The sequence below is a fragment of the Pteronotus mesoamericanus genome, unplaced genomic scaffold (assembly GCF_021234165.1).
Source record: "Pteronotus mesoamericanus isolate MK-2021 breed Mesoamerican mustached bat unplaced genomic scaffold, CSHL_Meso_final scaffold_705, whole genome shotgun sequence".
Taxonomy (NCBI): Eukaryota; Metazoa; Chordata; class Mammalia; order Chiroptera; family Mormoopidae; genus Pteronotus; species Pteronotus mesoamericanus.
In genome coordinates, this window is record NW_026555326.1 from 12,494,826 (window position 1) to 12,510,765 (window position 15,940).

General features: G+C 39.4%; 1 protein-coding gene across 1 annotated transcript in view; it reads right to left on the bottom strand.

Moving 5' to 3' along the window:
* CHD1L (chromodomain helicase DNA binding protein 1 like) overlaps window positions 1-15,549 on the bottom strand; it is an 80,132-nt gene extending 64,583 nt beyond the window's left edge. The window contains exons 1-5 of the mRNA XM_054563282.1: window positions 15,398-15,549; window positions 7,594-7,706; window positions 4,796-4,902; window positions 4,193-4,307; window positions 3,596-3,627 (exon numbers count right to left, since the gene is read on the bottom strand). Of these exons, the coding sequence (XP_054419257.1) occupies window positions 3,596-3,627; window positions 4,193-4,307; window positions 4,796-4,902; window positions 7,594-7,706; window positions 15,398-15,536 (506 nt within the window). The 5' untranslated portion in view covers window positions 15,537-15,549. The remainder of the gene's footprint in view (window positions 1-3,595; window positions 3,628-4,192; window positions 4,308-4,795; window positions 4,903-7,593; window positions 7,707-15,397) is intronic.
* Between the last annotated feature and the right edge of the window lie 391 nt (window positions 15,550-15,940).

Below are 15,940 nucleotides of genomic sequence, written 5' to 3' on the forward strand. Positions count from 1 at the left end.
AATATTTGACAGGGTGCAGAAGCATAAAATGAAATAAAAATAGCCTCTTCAGCAAATGGTGTTGGGAGAGCTAGACAGCTACATGCAAAAAATTGAAACTCGACCACCAACTTACAACATACACAAAAATAAACTCAAGATGGATTAAATACTTCAATATAAGTCACTACATCATAAAAGTCCTAGAGGGGAACATAGGCAGGAAACTCTCAGATATTCCACACTCCACACACCAATATTTTCACCAATATGTCCTCTGGAGCAAGGGACATAAAAAAAAAAAAAAAAAAAGAATAAACAAATGGGACTTCATAAAATAAGAAGCTTCTGCATGGCTAAAGAAAATGCATCAGCAAAATGAAGAGGGAGCCAACCATATGGGAAAATATATTTGCCAATGATACCTCAGACAGGGGTTTGTTCTCCAAAATTATATATAAAGAACTCACACAACTCCACTCCAGGAAGACAAACAATCCAATTAAAAAATGGGCAAAGGGCCTGAACAGACACTCCTCCAAGGAGGACATACACAGGGCCCAGGGATGCTGAGCATTACTAACTGTAAGAGAAATGCAAATTAAAACCACAATGAGCTACCACTTCACACCAGTCAGAATAACCATCATAAACAATCAACAAACAATGGGTGGGCGAGGTTGTGGAGAAAAGGGAATTCTAGTCCACTGTTGGTGGGAAGGCAGACTGGTGCAACCACTCTAGAAAGCAGTTTGGAATTTCCTCAAAAAGCTAAATATGCAACTGCCTTTTAACCCAGCAATTCCACTGCTGGGATTATACCCTAAGAATCTCAAAACAGCAATTCAAAAGAACCTATGCACCCCAATGTTCATAGCAGCACAATTTACAACAGCCAAGTGCTAGAGGCAACCTAAGTTCCCATCAATAAATGAGTGGATCTAAAAACTATGGTACATTTACACAATGGAATACTATGCAGCAGAAAGAAAGAACGAACTACCCTTCACGACAGCATGGATGGAACTGGAGAGCATTATGCTAAGTGTAATCAACCAGGGAGTAAAAGACAAATACCATATGATCTCACCTATAAGTAGAACCCAATGAACAAAACAAACAAGTGAAGAAAATATAACCAGCATCATTGAAAGAAAAAACAACCCAACAGTAACAAGAGGGAAGGATGGAGAGAGGTAACAGGGGGTGGAGGGGGGGGGGGAGGGTCAAATCAAGGAACATGTATAAAGGACCCATGGACAAAGCCAGAGTGGGGAAGGACTGAGGATGGGAGATGGGGGTGGGTAGGGCAGGGTAAAGTGGTGGTAAGAAAATGGAGACAAATATATTTGAACAAAAAATTTTTTTTAAATATAGAATTTCTTCCTATATTCAACTATTAATGGTAAAAACTCTTAAGAAGAAGAACCATAAGTGCAGTATTAAAAAGAATGGAAATGGAAATCTCACATTAATTGTTAAAATAGGAGACTCCAAAAGAAAAAAGAAAAAACAATTACAAGGAGCAAAGATCCAGATGAAGTTGGACACTAGTCATAGATAAGGTCTAAAAATAGCAGCAGTATAATGCTTTGCGCCTGACTAAATTAGCATTCAAAAGAGGTTAGGTCCTGTTCCCTTGTGAAGAACCAGATATTTAGGTTTTTACACACAGCAAGCATCCAGTAAAAGCTTGTTCAATGGAACAGGATACAGGGAAGTCAATTTTGGCTTAGTGAGGTAGGTCAAAGCACTGATCAAAGCACATTCTAAGGATGCTCCGTGGAATGAAAGAGGTAGAGGAAATTCTAGCACTAAATAGAAGTGGGATGAGGTAATATCTAACTTTCTTGATCCAAAGACTGTATAAGCCTATTGTCTATTATCAAAAAAAAAGTCCTATTTTTCATATTGTTACATGCACAGTCTTAACTCTCCAAAATAATCTTCTTTAGGGTAAAAATTACATTACACTTCCCAAGCTGTTCTCAGAGTATGCTATACAGTCATACACAGTGTAACCTTGCCAAAGGGTAGGGTAAAGTAGGTTTACAGTGTTGGTATGAAAAATAATACAGTAATTAATAAGTGATAATATAAGAATAAACTGTTTCATGTACTCACAGCTGTAAACCTACCTTTGCCAACCTCTGTATATCAAAAGAATATATCTGTGTTTTGGGAATTCATACTATGAGTCAACATTATAAATGTCTCTTCATTACTTAGGTTGTTAAATTCACCTAGAATAGATTCCAAACACATAGTATGACATAGAAAGATTGTATTTCTGCTGAACAATGTGTAACTCCACCGTACCTAGATCCTCTGAGAAGCTCTCTTAAAAAAAGGCTACACAGCACTAGTGCTGGGTTTGGATGTCCAGTCTGCAATTTTCTAGTGGGATGAGTTACCTAATCTCTTACTTTCCTCAGCTATAAAATGGACGATAAAACCCACATACTGAGGTTTTCATGAAGACTAAATAAGATAATTCACATAAAGTACCAAATAACATTTATGTCCCAATCTTCTCATTCTTTGAGACTTCTCATATATTACCTTGTATTATGGATAGCTCTATATTTTTTATCCCCCTCGTGGAGTTTCTGTCCTCTCAAGAGTAGCTCTATGGTTTACCTTCCTGGGTACTTCTGATGACTCCCAGAACAGTGCCTTTCCAGAAGAGAGTTCTTTAACAAATATTAAGTTGGACATTAACTTAAGAAGAGAGAGACAGAGGTAAAGCATATCCTCTTCTAAAAAAAGTAAGATCATATGCTGATTTAAGTGAAAAGTCAAACAAAATACTGGATGGAAGTCACAGACTCAATGACTGAGCCTTTAGTATTTCAAAATAAGATGAAGAAAGAAATCCAACTGAAAAGAACCTGAATGAGAAATAACATTTAAAATATTGATAAGCACTTTGAAAACAAAAGTTTAATATTAAAGATGCAAATCCCCACCTAACCATGTCACAACTACACATGCAACAGAGAGAATGAAAGTAACATATCTTATTTACCTGTTGTCTAGCTCTGTTTTAATCTACATTGTAACTGTTATCTTGACCATACACTACACAACATGTCATCCCTATTATCAGGTGGTACTAAGAGTTAAATCTAAGTTTCCTGTACTTCATGAGCTCATATGAAGGCTGAAAACTTATTAATTAAAAGTCTACTTAAAACTCCCTTTCTAAAATGTTACTTTTGTAGTACTGGTGGCTACTTTAGTATATTTCCAGGAAAAGGTTCAAATCAGTCACCTCCTATACTAAGGTCAAATCTCCAAACAGCAGTCCTGAAGCTGCAATTTAAAGAATCTAATGTCTGTTAACCACCCACCATGCACACCTTATTTTATTTAATCCTCACAAGAACCATCCAAGGTAAGAGATTTAATTGTCCCTGAGGTTCATGGAGGTTAAGTAACTAACCCAAGGACCTGCAGGTAGTAAGTAGGGGACTAGACTGTAGGACTCCTGTCATGCCGCCTATTTGTAAATAAGACTAATGGAAGACAGACATACCACCAGGGAAGCAAAGTACTAAAATGTGACTTTCATGATATATTCAACACAATTTCTGAAGACGTGCAACATACTCACGATTTTAGAAATGATGCATCTTTCAAACAAATCTGAAAAATTAAGGAAAATACATTATAAAGGCTGGTACTGGTATTCTTCTGATATTAATAAGCTGGTTTCTAGCTAACACTCCTAAACTACAGGGGTTAGCTAAGTCCTATTCATTCACTAAGTAAAAAAAAAAGTTATGAGCATAATTTCTAAACAGCACTACCTTACAGATAAGCAAAAGGGAGGCATGAGTAAGTCCTGCTTACAATGACCCTGTCTTAGCATGAAGAACAAGGACTTATGAGAATGGAACTAAGTGTCCTCCATTTTCATCCTCTGGTATAGAGACAATGCCTCAACCCACAAGATTCTTTCCTTTTATTCACTGACCAAGAAGCAGCTTAAATGCCACTTCCCTGGAAAGCCTCCCCCTTTGATCCACCAGAAAAGAGGAGAGATCTAACTAATATGGAACACCACGGTGCTTCACTTCCTTTGGTCACAGCCCCATTTCGAGAATCTAAATGAAGTAGACTTCCCAGAAAAATGTTTGCTCAATAAATATTAATTCCAGTGGATTCTACAACTTCTAAGTGGTCTTGCTACAGAGAAACAAATGGATACCTCATAGGTAGTTAGCAACACATGAAAATGTGGCTTCTGTTTTAGGTCTTGCTGTAGGTGGGCTCTCTCCTGTTTGTCACCTGCATATGTTACACAGGAAAGACCTGGAGCAAATCTGAATCCAAAAATAAAGGTTGATGAACACAAACACAGAGGCATGGAAAAGGGCATACATATCGGGAAAACTATACTTCATGGGAGGATTGCAGATGCGCAGGCCTCAGAGTGCCCGGCAATCAGTCTTGGGATGCCACAACCCTGTGTGAAGAGGTGAAAAAAAAGGGCCTCATGCTAACTCTACAAACAAAACAATTTTTTCCATGTTGGTTACTCTCCATGTCTCTATGAAAAAGACGGTTTCTCCATTAGCTCAGCAAAATTAAATAAAAATGAGGACTGATCTTCAGATTTCCAAATAGTATCAATAACAGCCATTGGACCCTCCCCCCATCAGATCCTCTTTATCTACATTACCTCAGGTCAGAGTTTTCTGGAAGAAAAAAAACTGTTTAAGACAATATGTTGTTTTACCGTATTTCACATATCATTCAGAAAAAAAATCTTAATGTAAAAAATAAAATTTCAGCTACATCTATTCTGTACCTCTCCATCTCTTCTTTCCAGTTGCTCAAAACAGACAAGGGACAAAGAATCAAAAATGGTCCTTCATCATTTAATCTTCCTGCCAAGTAAATGAAGAGAGCAATAGTCTGAAACACAGAAAAAGAAGGCAGTTTTGATCACATTTCCACATGAGAAACAACCACAAATGTCCCACAACCTTGTAGAGAACACAAACTTTTACATAAGGCTTAGTTTACAAAAAAAATAGCATATACTTGAAGAGAGTCATCCATTCCTAGAGTGGTACCATGGAAGCTTCAATGTAATTGCCAAAGAAATCTATGGCACTCAAATTATATCAGTAGTTAACAAGCAATGGTGCTCAATATTTATGCACTTGAACCCCTAATGCAAAGAAAAAAAAATCAGGAAAGGCAATAGAAATCAATGAAAGCAATGCGAATAATGCACAAGAGATCAGGAATACTATGAAAAATAGTGTCAAGATATGACTATAAAAATGACCAACGACATGGTGGCTGGCCTCCACTGCTTGCCAGGCTCTCTTTCCTTGCTAATGTCCTCCCTCCTATGTGCATTCACAGAGCACCTTCTATTTGCTAGGTGCTGAGCTCTGGTATATAACAGTGAACAAAACAGATAAAACTACTAGCTCTCCTGGAATAGACATTCCAGTGAGCAAAACAAACAGTAAATAAGGCCAAATAGGCCTACTGTAGGATATAGCTGTACACACTTTTGACTAAAAAGATTTCTTTAGAAGGCTGCTGTGATATACAGAGAAAATAGCTTATAAAACAAAAAGTCTGGATGCCCCCTTCCCCAAATGAACTGTTTCTGAGAAAATCTATTCTAAGGATATAATCCAAAATCCTGAGAAAGCAAATACCCAAAGGTATTCACATTCAGGTTCATTTAAGTAGTATAAAAAGAGGGGAATTCACCATCCCTCATCTGTAGGACATTTAAGTAAACTATAATCAATTCTCTTGGTAGAATATTAAGCAGCCAATAAAAAATAATGATTGTGAAGAATAGAATAAAATGGAAATTACAATGATAGTGTTAGGTTATGAAAATACAAACTGTAAGTGCACTATAATTTCAACTCTCATTAAACCACAGTACTACAGTGTTATAGTACTGTGGTTATGGGGTGGTAGTTATTTTTTAACTGAGATTATATTAATTTTATAGTGGAAATAATTTTCTTCTTTATCTATCACTTTCCAGCCCAGACTGTGCCCAGAATAATCACCCAATAATTAAGTGCTTACTGGATTAGAACCATTCTGCCTAACTTTTGCTGATGATACTATTTAGAAAATTATTTAGAAAACAAACATCTTTTATTACTCTAAACCAGATATATCTACAAAATTAATTTGGGTTGACTAAAGAATTCCGCCAAACATTTAAAGAAGAATCGATACCAATTCTGCAAAAAATCTTCAAAAAACTGAAGAGAATACTCAACTTATTTTATAAGTCCAGCTTTACCACAATACCAAAACCAGACAAAGACATTACAAAAGAAGGAAATTATAGACCCATATCCTTCGTGAACAAAGATACAAATATTCTAAACCAAATTTTAGCAAGATAAATTTGAAGGCATAATATCTTTAGGGCACTTAAAAGTAGAGCTACATGAACACACTGGGAAAAGGCAAAGGACAAGTGAAATTTTCTGGCTCTGAATTTGCAGGAGTTAGAGCAATACCAATGTCCAAGGCAAAGGAGGCTGCAGGGAAGGCCTCATACATGGTTCAAGAGTCTGTTAGCCTGGTTCCCAGAAATATCGGGCAACCTACCTTTGTTCTAGTTCCACAGCTTTCAGTTCAGGAATGTAGTAGAACCAGACTGACTTGCCTGAGAAATATCCTCATATGACCATACTTGCAGATCACACTGTATTCGGAGTAATCCCAAAATTAATGAGGTATACCTGCCTTAGGCTCCAACACATGGTCAGACTAGCCTACCTGCAGAACTGCTTCAGCTTCACGCTTGTGTATGTGAGGTTAGAGTTGGAGGGAGCACCTGAGCTTCTAAAAGAACTAGCGAGACCTTCACTCATTCTGTGTGATCTCTGGTGCATCCTTTTTGATATTAAGAAACATACATCCACAGTTTTTGATCAAATCACCTCTGCTGTGTTTCCTGACTGCACGGACTTTCTCTGGTATCTTGTAGACAAGTAAACCTTCTATGACTAATCCAAGGGTTTTGAGTGTCTGTGCTTTCCATCAGTCCAAGGCTACTACTAACATATATCAACACAGGGCTATACTGGTGATCATCCTACCAAAAAGCATCCATCTCAACACACCATTGTTTATCAATGCCTAAAAAGGCCATGTCTGATTCTCCATGTCCCAGGCATTTTGGAAAACAGAGTTCTTCCTCTGCACTTCTCTAGCATGCCAGAAAAATGGGAAGTAGCCCTACTACTGATTGAAAAAGGGAGATTAATACTCTAAGAGATCGGCTAACTTTACTAGGTAAAATATTGCTAATATTGCTAAGGAGGACAGAAACAATTTGATCCCTGGGACAGGTATATTTGATTTACAAGAGAAAAACCCTACCCAGTAACTAAAATCCTGCACATCAAGGGCTAAGATAAGGGTAATGATACAGTTCAAAACTGTCCCCATGACTAGAAACATCAGCTCCAAGGTCATGATCTCTAAATAACGGTTCTGGCATTTCACCACCTAATATAAAAATATATACTAGTAGCTAAAGATAATAATGAGTTGTAAGAAGGTATTTCAGTGATGGTGAACAGTGGTCACTCCACAGTAACATACCTGGCAGGTCTTACCCAAGCCCATCTCATCTCCCAGGATGCAGCCATTCTGACGACAGAAGCGCTGGGCTAGCCAGTTGACTCCCTCCAGTTGATAAGAGCGTAGGTGAATCCCTAGAAATAAAAAATACAGCAAGTCCAAAGAGCAGACATTGCAGCATACACACAGACCATGTTCTAAGATTTCACCTGAAGAATATGGCCTAAATCCCCATACTCCCAATCTTACTAGCCCTATCCTCTGCTGGCAAGTTACTGATGCAAACATTTGCTGACTTCCAAACTACTTTTTCAGCACACTTAGTTACCATTATATTCAAAGCCCTAACATAGCCTGTCAGTGTTACGGGATCCACATGACAGATAAGAAAGTTAGGTTGGGAGTTGGCCTCTTTACTACCCGAGACTCATGCCAGTGTCCATTCTAGGGAATGAGGCATTACCGACACAACATAACCACCACCAACAACACATGGATTGTACATGTCTGCCTAATTGCAACCATTTAAATTTTGCAAAAAAATTGAGAAAAGACTAGATTAAATTATGTTTCAACAGAGGTGCAGTGCTGTGAAGACTAAAATGATGTTGCACAGAGGGTGTTTTAACAGTGCACAAGAACAGCAGGAAGGATCTGCAAACCACATGGAGCCTGTACTGCCTCTCTTCTCTCCCCCTTGAGGCAAGAAAATCCAATTTCAGAGAACAGCCACATCTTGGGGGAAGGGCAGACCTCAAGCATAGAATTAACTATTAAAAATGTAATTTTCTGGTTTGAACTCATGGTCTTCAAAAAGAAACTAGGCCATATATAATAACTGTAAAACATTAAAAGAAAGTAAGTTTTTATTGAGCACTTACTAAATACCAGGGAGAGTAGTAAACACTTTACATAAGTTACCTCATACAATACTTATAACAATGCCAAGCACTAGGCATTATCTCCATTTTGTAGGTTAGAAAATTCAACTAATCAAAGAAGATTAGAATGTGAAACTGGCTTCTGGGAAGATGGAGATTTTCTTTTCCCCATTCTTCTTGCTAATACAACTAAAATTCCTGAATGTTACAAAGAAAACAAACGTAAGTTAACTCTGAAAAAGTGGAGAGAAGAGGAAGCCCAGCTAGTGACCTCAGGACCCAAGGAACAAGGTGAGGAGTTCCAGGTTTCTTTTTGCCTCATATATCCCAGATTGGAGGTGAAAAATTAACAACCCGGAAATGCCTAGAATTCTGCCCCTATAGAACATAATGACCCTCCTCCGCTACAATCCCCATAAGTGGTGTCAGAGGTGGCCTAGTGGAAACTCAGGACTTTTATCATTGCCCAAAGGTCATAATGCCATCCTACAGCGTCAGTGGAGACCAAGTGAGGAGCCACTACTCTCACTCTCAACCAGAGGTAAGGAGGAGCCCCTCCCTACACCCAGGTGTCAACAGAGACTGAAAGGGGGAGCCTGAATTTGTTTCCACCTGGTAATAACAAAGCAACAACCCCTCTCCCCCAGTCAGAGAAACATTAAAAAAAAAAAAAAAAAAAAAAAGGACAGTTAAACAGACTTAAATAAGATCTGGTGTCTCATAACATAATTTACCAATATCCAGGTTTCAATCAAAAATCACTCATATAAGGAACCAGGAAGATTTCAAGCTTAATGAAAAAAGATAATCAACAGATGCCAATAGCCAGATAACACAGATGTTAGAATTATCTGATAGATGTTAGAGCAGCAATGATTTAAAATGCTTCAACAAGTAATTATGAATTTGAAACAACTGAAAAAATAGAAAGCTTTAGAAAAGAAACAAAAGACCTAAAACAGAACTACATGGAAGTTTTATAACTGAAAAATGCAAACCAAAATAAAACCTCAGTTACCCTAGCCAGGTGGCTCAGCTGGCTGAAGCATCATCCCATACACCAAAAGGTGGCACGTTTGATTCCCGGTCAATGCACATACCTAGCTTGCAAGTTCAATTCTCAGCCAAGGGACATACCTAGGTTGCAAGTTCAATTATCAGTCAGGACATGTATGGGAGGCAATGGATTGATGTTTCTCTCTCACATAGATTTTTTTTTTCTCTCTCCCTTCCTCTCTCTCTAAAATCAATAAACATATCCTCAGGTGAAGACTGATTAAATGAGTAAATAAACATCAGTGGATCAAATAAATAAATAAATAGACAAACCTCAGTGGATCAGCTCAACAGCAGAATGGAGAGAAGAGAGGAAAGAATCAATGGACAATAAAACAGAACCATGGAAATTACTTAATCTGAACAACAGAGAGAAAAGATTGACAACACACAGGAGAGCTCCCCACAACAAAGGATTACCCTGCTACAAAGAGACACGGCCTTCTACCTGATAATCACCAGTCCCTGAGGCAGCAGAAGATAGTAGCTGAGACCTAATAGTCATGTTAAAGAAAACACCTTGATCTATGTTATATTTAAATTCCTGAGCCCTAAGGTAGAATGACTCCTTGGCTACTTTCCCACAAGACAGGACAAAGAGATGCTGGAAAAGACATCAGAATTATCCTCAAAACCTAAAGAAATGTACAGGAAATGGAGAAGCCAAAGAACTTATATGTATGACCCATGAACTAAGGGTGAGGGGGATGCTGGTGGGAGAGGGGTGCAGGACGGAGGGGAATAAAGGGGAGAAATAAACAGGACAACTATAATAGCATAATCAATAAAACAAACTTAAAAGAAAGAAAAAGAAATGATCCCCACAATAAGTCTAGTTACCATCTATCACCAAAAAATAGATAAATAATAATAAATAAATAAATAAACCTAAAGAAATGAATTATTACCCTTACTTCACCTCTAACCAATCAGCCCCCAGCATGACCTCAAAACCCTAACTCATGGTATCTTGCGGTATTGCCTTACATAATCTGTAACCATCAAGGAGTTGGGGGCTTTTTAGAACTCAAGCTTCCTGTTCTATATTGGCCAATTAAATATTAAACTATTTTTTTCTTTCTAAAAAGAAAACAATAAGGACTTGCCCTGGTCAGTGTGGCTCAGTTGGATTGTCGTCCATAACCAAAGATTGTGGGTTCAATTCCCAGTCAGGGCAAATACCTAGGCTGTAGGTCCCCGAACAGGGCACAGAAGATCCTGAGACCAGGTACATACAATCCACTGTAGAGGCGCGTATGGGAGGTGACCAATTAATGCTTCTCTCGCACATCAGTGTTGTCCTCTGATGAGGATAAAACTAATTCATAAATACATACATATGTATGAGAGAGGACCCCAAAAAATGAAATTATCTTCTGGGGGGTGGGCCCCTTGTGATACAGGTTTCACCCACTAAGTGAGTGTTCTAGACACCCATCTGTATTAGTGCACCAGCTGGCGGTGTTGTCAGAGGCTGTGTTAGGCATCAATGAATTTTTTTCTGAAGACTCTCTCAACACATTTGCCCCTTTGATGATGGATGATTTACAAGCACACCTGCCTACACTGCACTCAGTGTTGACCAAAAACAGCAGGACCCCTGTGCCCTACTCTCCCTATTCACCCTAACTTCCCTCCAGTGACTTATTTTTTGTGTGTCCTGGATGAAAAAAGTCCTCAAAGGGAAACGCTCTGCCAAAGTGGAAGAGGTGAAACAAAGAAATGGTACAAGCACTAGAAGGCATCAAAATCAGCGAGTTCAAAAGCTGTTTTGAGCAATGGAAACAATGGAAAAAATAGGTATATTGCATCAAATGAATACTACTTCGAAGGTGACTGAAGTTTAAATGTGTAAGAATACACAATTTTGTATAAATAAATTCCAGGTTTTTTGGGTCCCCTCTCAAACACGCACGCACGCGCGCGCGCGCGCACACACACACACACACACACACACACACACACACACAGACACAGCCTCAGGGAACTGCAGGACTCTAACAAAAGATCCACATTCATTCCTTGGCATCTCAGCAAGAGGTGAGAAAAAGGCTGGGGCTGAAAAGTATTCAAAGAAATGATGGCTGAAAACTCGCCAATTTTGGCAAAAAACCTACAGATTCAAGAAGCTGAGCAAACTTTGAACAGAATAAACCTGACACATCATAATTAAGCTACTAAAAACTAGAGACAAAACATCTTGAAAGTAGCCAGAGAAACATGACAAGTTACTTAGAGGGGGGGAAACCCGGGAGGCCATTACTCCAACTCTCAGCTCTAAGAACCCCCCGCTCAGCCACAACCCACACCAGCTAAATGGACACCCAATGGACACCTAACCACCTTAAAGTTAGGACTAGTCCTGAAGAGAAATGCAGAAAACCCAAATCCCTCCAAGACTGTAGCCTCTCCTTCAATATTCCCTTACAACCTCCCTAGTTACCTGTTTGGTAGAAACCAAGTCACATCCACGACAGAACTACACGGGAGACTGGGAAATCTAGTCTTTTTGTTTCTAGCCTCTAAAATGCAGTAACACAGGCACAGGGGATGAGAAGAAACAAATTTGAGGGTGTCCATCTGCAATAGCCATCAGAATTGTTTGAATTCTCTAGATCACCTTTCAGGTGAATGACAAGTAATGAAAAGCAAGCAAAAACAGCAATAAGTAATAGGTCTGCATATTCCAAAAATAAAGCAGCCCTAACATATCATTATGATCATTTTGGATTTCTGAAGTTCACTGGTATGTATGGAATATACCTATAACACTATTAAGGAGAAGAAGACCTACTAGAAAGTTTTTGACTCACTGGGAAAAATAGTGCAGAACAAAATACTTATTTAAGTCATCCTACAGTGAGTAATTTGTTACATATTCGATGGAAAAAATAGAATTTGTTTCTAATAAATTTTGGGGGAAGTAACATTTAAAATATAAAGAAATCATAATTATGCTAGAAGAAAAATATTAGGTCAATAATTACAAATTCAGAGTAACAAAGTCTCTTCTATGCAGAACACTGACAGCAAAATCATCTAGGAAAAGGCTGAAAGATTTGACAGCAAAGGATTCTTAACCTTTAAGGACTCAAATTTACCACTACAATGCAAACATACACCAAAATCAAATGGCAAATAAAAAGCTAGAAACCATATTCCCAATACACATAACAAATATTTAATACCCTCAAGAAAGATCCTACAAAGCAACAAATACCTCAATTTAAAAAAAATAAAAATAGGTAAAGTGCATAAACAAAGAAGGAACAAAAGACAAAAATATCAAAGTGTCAATACTAGTAAACAAATATTAAACAATAAAACAGCATTTTTAACTTCTCAAATTAGAAAACATCAGTGTTGGTCAGAGTATGGAGAAATGAGCATAAATTTCACATACTCCTTCTTCTACAAATGCTGACTTTGAGGAACTGAAATTCATAACTCCACAAGGTATTTCGTTATACTGATATTTATTAGTATTATTTATAACAGCAAAAATGTAAGAAGTTAAATATCTAAGTGGAGAGGATGACTAAATTATGGCATATCCATACAGTGAAATACTCTGTACCCACTTAAGTGACATTAGAGAAAACTAAATGGTAATTTTTTTAAATTAAGTTTCAAAATAAAAGTATGTACATGAAACTGTTCTTGTACTTCTCCATGGCTCCCCACTCTGACTCAGAAAAAAAGAAAAAGATATACGACACATATCTAGAACAGGGACTGGCAGGACACATAATAACAGTTAACAGTAAGAGAAATATGGAGATTAAACTATTTTTCATGAACAGAATATTACCCTAAATGTTCTACAGAGAACATGTACGACTTCTTAATAAGAAGGAAGAAAAATCAGTATTTTTAAAGAAATTTTAGATTTTTTTTTTTTGAAAGAATGGAAGGGAGGAAGAAAAAGAAGGAGAGAAACATTGATGTGAGAAAGAAACACCTATCAGCCTCCTTTCACTGGTGCCCCTACCTGGGACGCATCTGAAACCCAGGCATGAGCCCTGACCAGAATTGAACCAGTGGCTCTCCCTCTGCTGAAGGACACCCAACCAGCTAAGCCACGCCGTTGAGGGCTCAGTAAGCATTTTTAACCAACTTAAAGAAGAGTTTATCAGAATATTAATTTATTCTGGTAAACAGAAACAGGAATTTCAGGTTACAATATTCCTTTGGTATACCCGTTTTCTATTTTTTCTTTCTCTCCGCTACCAATTTATCCATTCCCAACACCAAGTTTCCACATCTATGTATTTACTTTCTCATGTACTTCATCTCACTCATGCAAATTTGCAACCTCTTATTTACCTTCTCATTTACACTAAATCAGCCCACATCCACGTGTACATTTCTGAGTATATTGCCTACAGTGTTAACATGCACACTTTATCCCCCTAGCACATGTTCTCAAAGTATCATATCTAAAAAAATGGAAATAAGCAAACACACAAACATATAAACTTTCATTAAGATACATCAAACAGGCCTTGGCTAGGTAGCTCAATTGGCTACGATATTCCATGGTTGCAGGTTCAATCCCCAGTTAGGGGACATTCAAGAATCAACCAATGAATACATACGTAAGTGCAGTAACACATCGATATTTCCCTCTCTGTCTTAAGGTACACCAGACATAAATATCAAGTCCATAAATTCACATTTAATTTGGATACACACTCCTTACAGACACAGCGAAATATATTCTTAAACTCTTAGACACTCAAGAAGGGCTCTCCTTCTTTCTTTCTTTTTTTTTTCTTTCTTTTTCACTTCTGTATCCTATCCATTCGTCTTTATCCTTTATCCATCCCTCTCCTAAGCTGGACATATAACTGCACCTTTTGTTTCATTCTGAGAATAACAAAACTTCACACCTCCTTTGACATAGAGCACATAGTATGAGTTCAATAAATACTTTTTTGTACTCTTTTGAAAGCACAAATTCTAGGAGGGCAGTGCATATTTGCTATGCTCACCTCTGTACTAACACCTTATAGTATGTGGTTCTCCGCAGCACACAGTAAGTAATGAATTAACCACTACGCTCTTTATTATTGATCTAAGGTTCTGTCACACTGTTAAAGTATGCACAGTGTTCCCCATTTTTTAAATAAAGAAAACGAGAGTAGCAGAGGTTAGGTCGAGCGCAGGCCAGAAAATAGGAACTGGCTCTCCATTCGCAGGAGATACATCAACCTCGCTGCCCGCAGACCTCGGGGAATGAATGTTGGCTCTTTGGAAACCTTAAGGAAGGAAGGACTAATATAAGAAAGATGGGCAGTTACGTGCGAAGATGAACTGATAAACCTGGTTCAGCAGCTTACTTTAAAATACAGCATGGGGGCGCTGGATTAGCCAGTGGGGGAAGAATTCTCCGAGAACTGTGCATGCACAGAAAACGAAGAAACCTGGAGCTGGGAGCCGAGTTGTGGTAGCTTCACAGAACAGTTCAAACACCCAAGCCAGGCCTGCAAACCCACCAGCACAGAAACTGTATACCCAAGCCCAGCGGCACTTCTCTTCTTCAAAGGAAGGCTTCCCTGTAGGGCAGGCTTCATCAAGCTCAACCTCCCATAGGCAGACAGCCAGGTACTAGGAACCCTTGAATCCTATATCCGCAGCGTCCTCCATCCCCCGCCCCACGTGCAGCCGCGGGCAAAGGCCACCTGGCTCCAGGCGGGGCTCCTCCTCCGCCAAGCGCCAACGCAGGGGCGTGAAGGGAAGGCCAGACCGTGTGGTCCGCAGGAAAAGAGCCGACAGAACGGTCCACTAGCGATGCCCAGTACCATTCTTGGCGCGGGGTCCGGGCCTGAAGAGGCGAGTCCCAGCGAGTTGGCCGGCCAGGCGGAAGTTCGCCCGGGGCAACTGACCTGTAAGGCCCCACTGCCTTAAGTCCTGCTCCTGCACGCGTGCCCCGGTCCCCGCCACCTCTGCTTGACTCTCGGTCCTGAAGGGCAGTAAGAAGCCGGGCACCTCGCGCCGGCAGGTCCGGGCATCTGCGCACTCCATTCAGCCAGGATAGGCTCCGCCCCTCGTCGCCTAGCCGGCTTCCTTCCCGACGTGCTCCGCCTACGTGGGAGCGTGTCCTGGGCTGAGTTCAGGATGCGAGCGGATGTTGACTTACCATTCAGACTCCTCCAAGATTTCCCGCAGCTCGGTGCACGCAGGGCTGCTGGATTCTCACCCCTGTGCCTCTGGTGGTGCTTCTGAGTGCTCTAAGCGTTTGGCGGAGGGATACACTGGTCCGTCACTTAACGAAATTGATTGTCCCGCGCTAGGTGCTCTGCTAGGCCCTGGGGCTATAGAATTCAATAAGATATCATCCCTCCCCCGCAGCGATTGACAGGGAGATTGCAAAGGGTAGGTTGATTTCAGTTTACACTAAAAATAAATTGGTTTCAGCTCTGAAATTT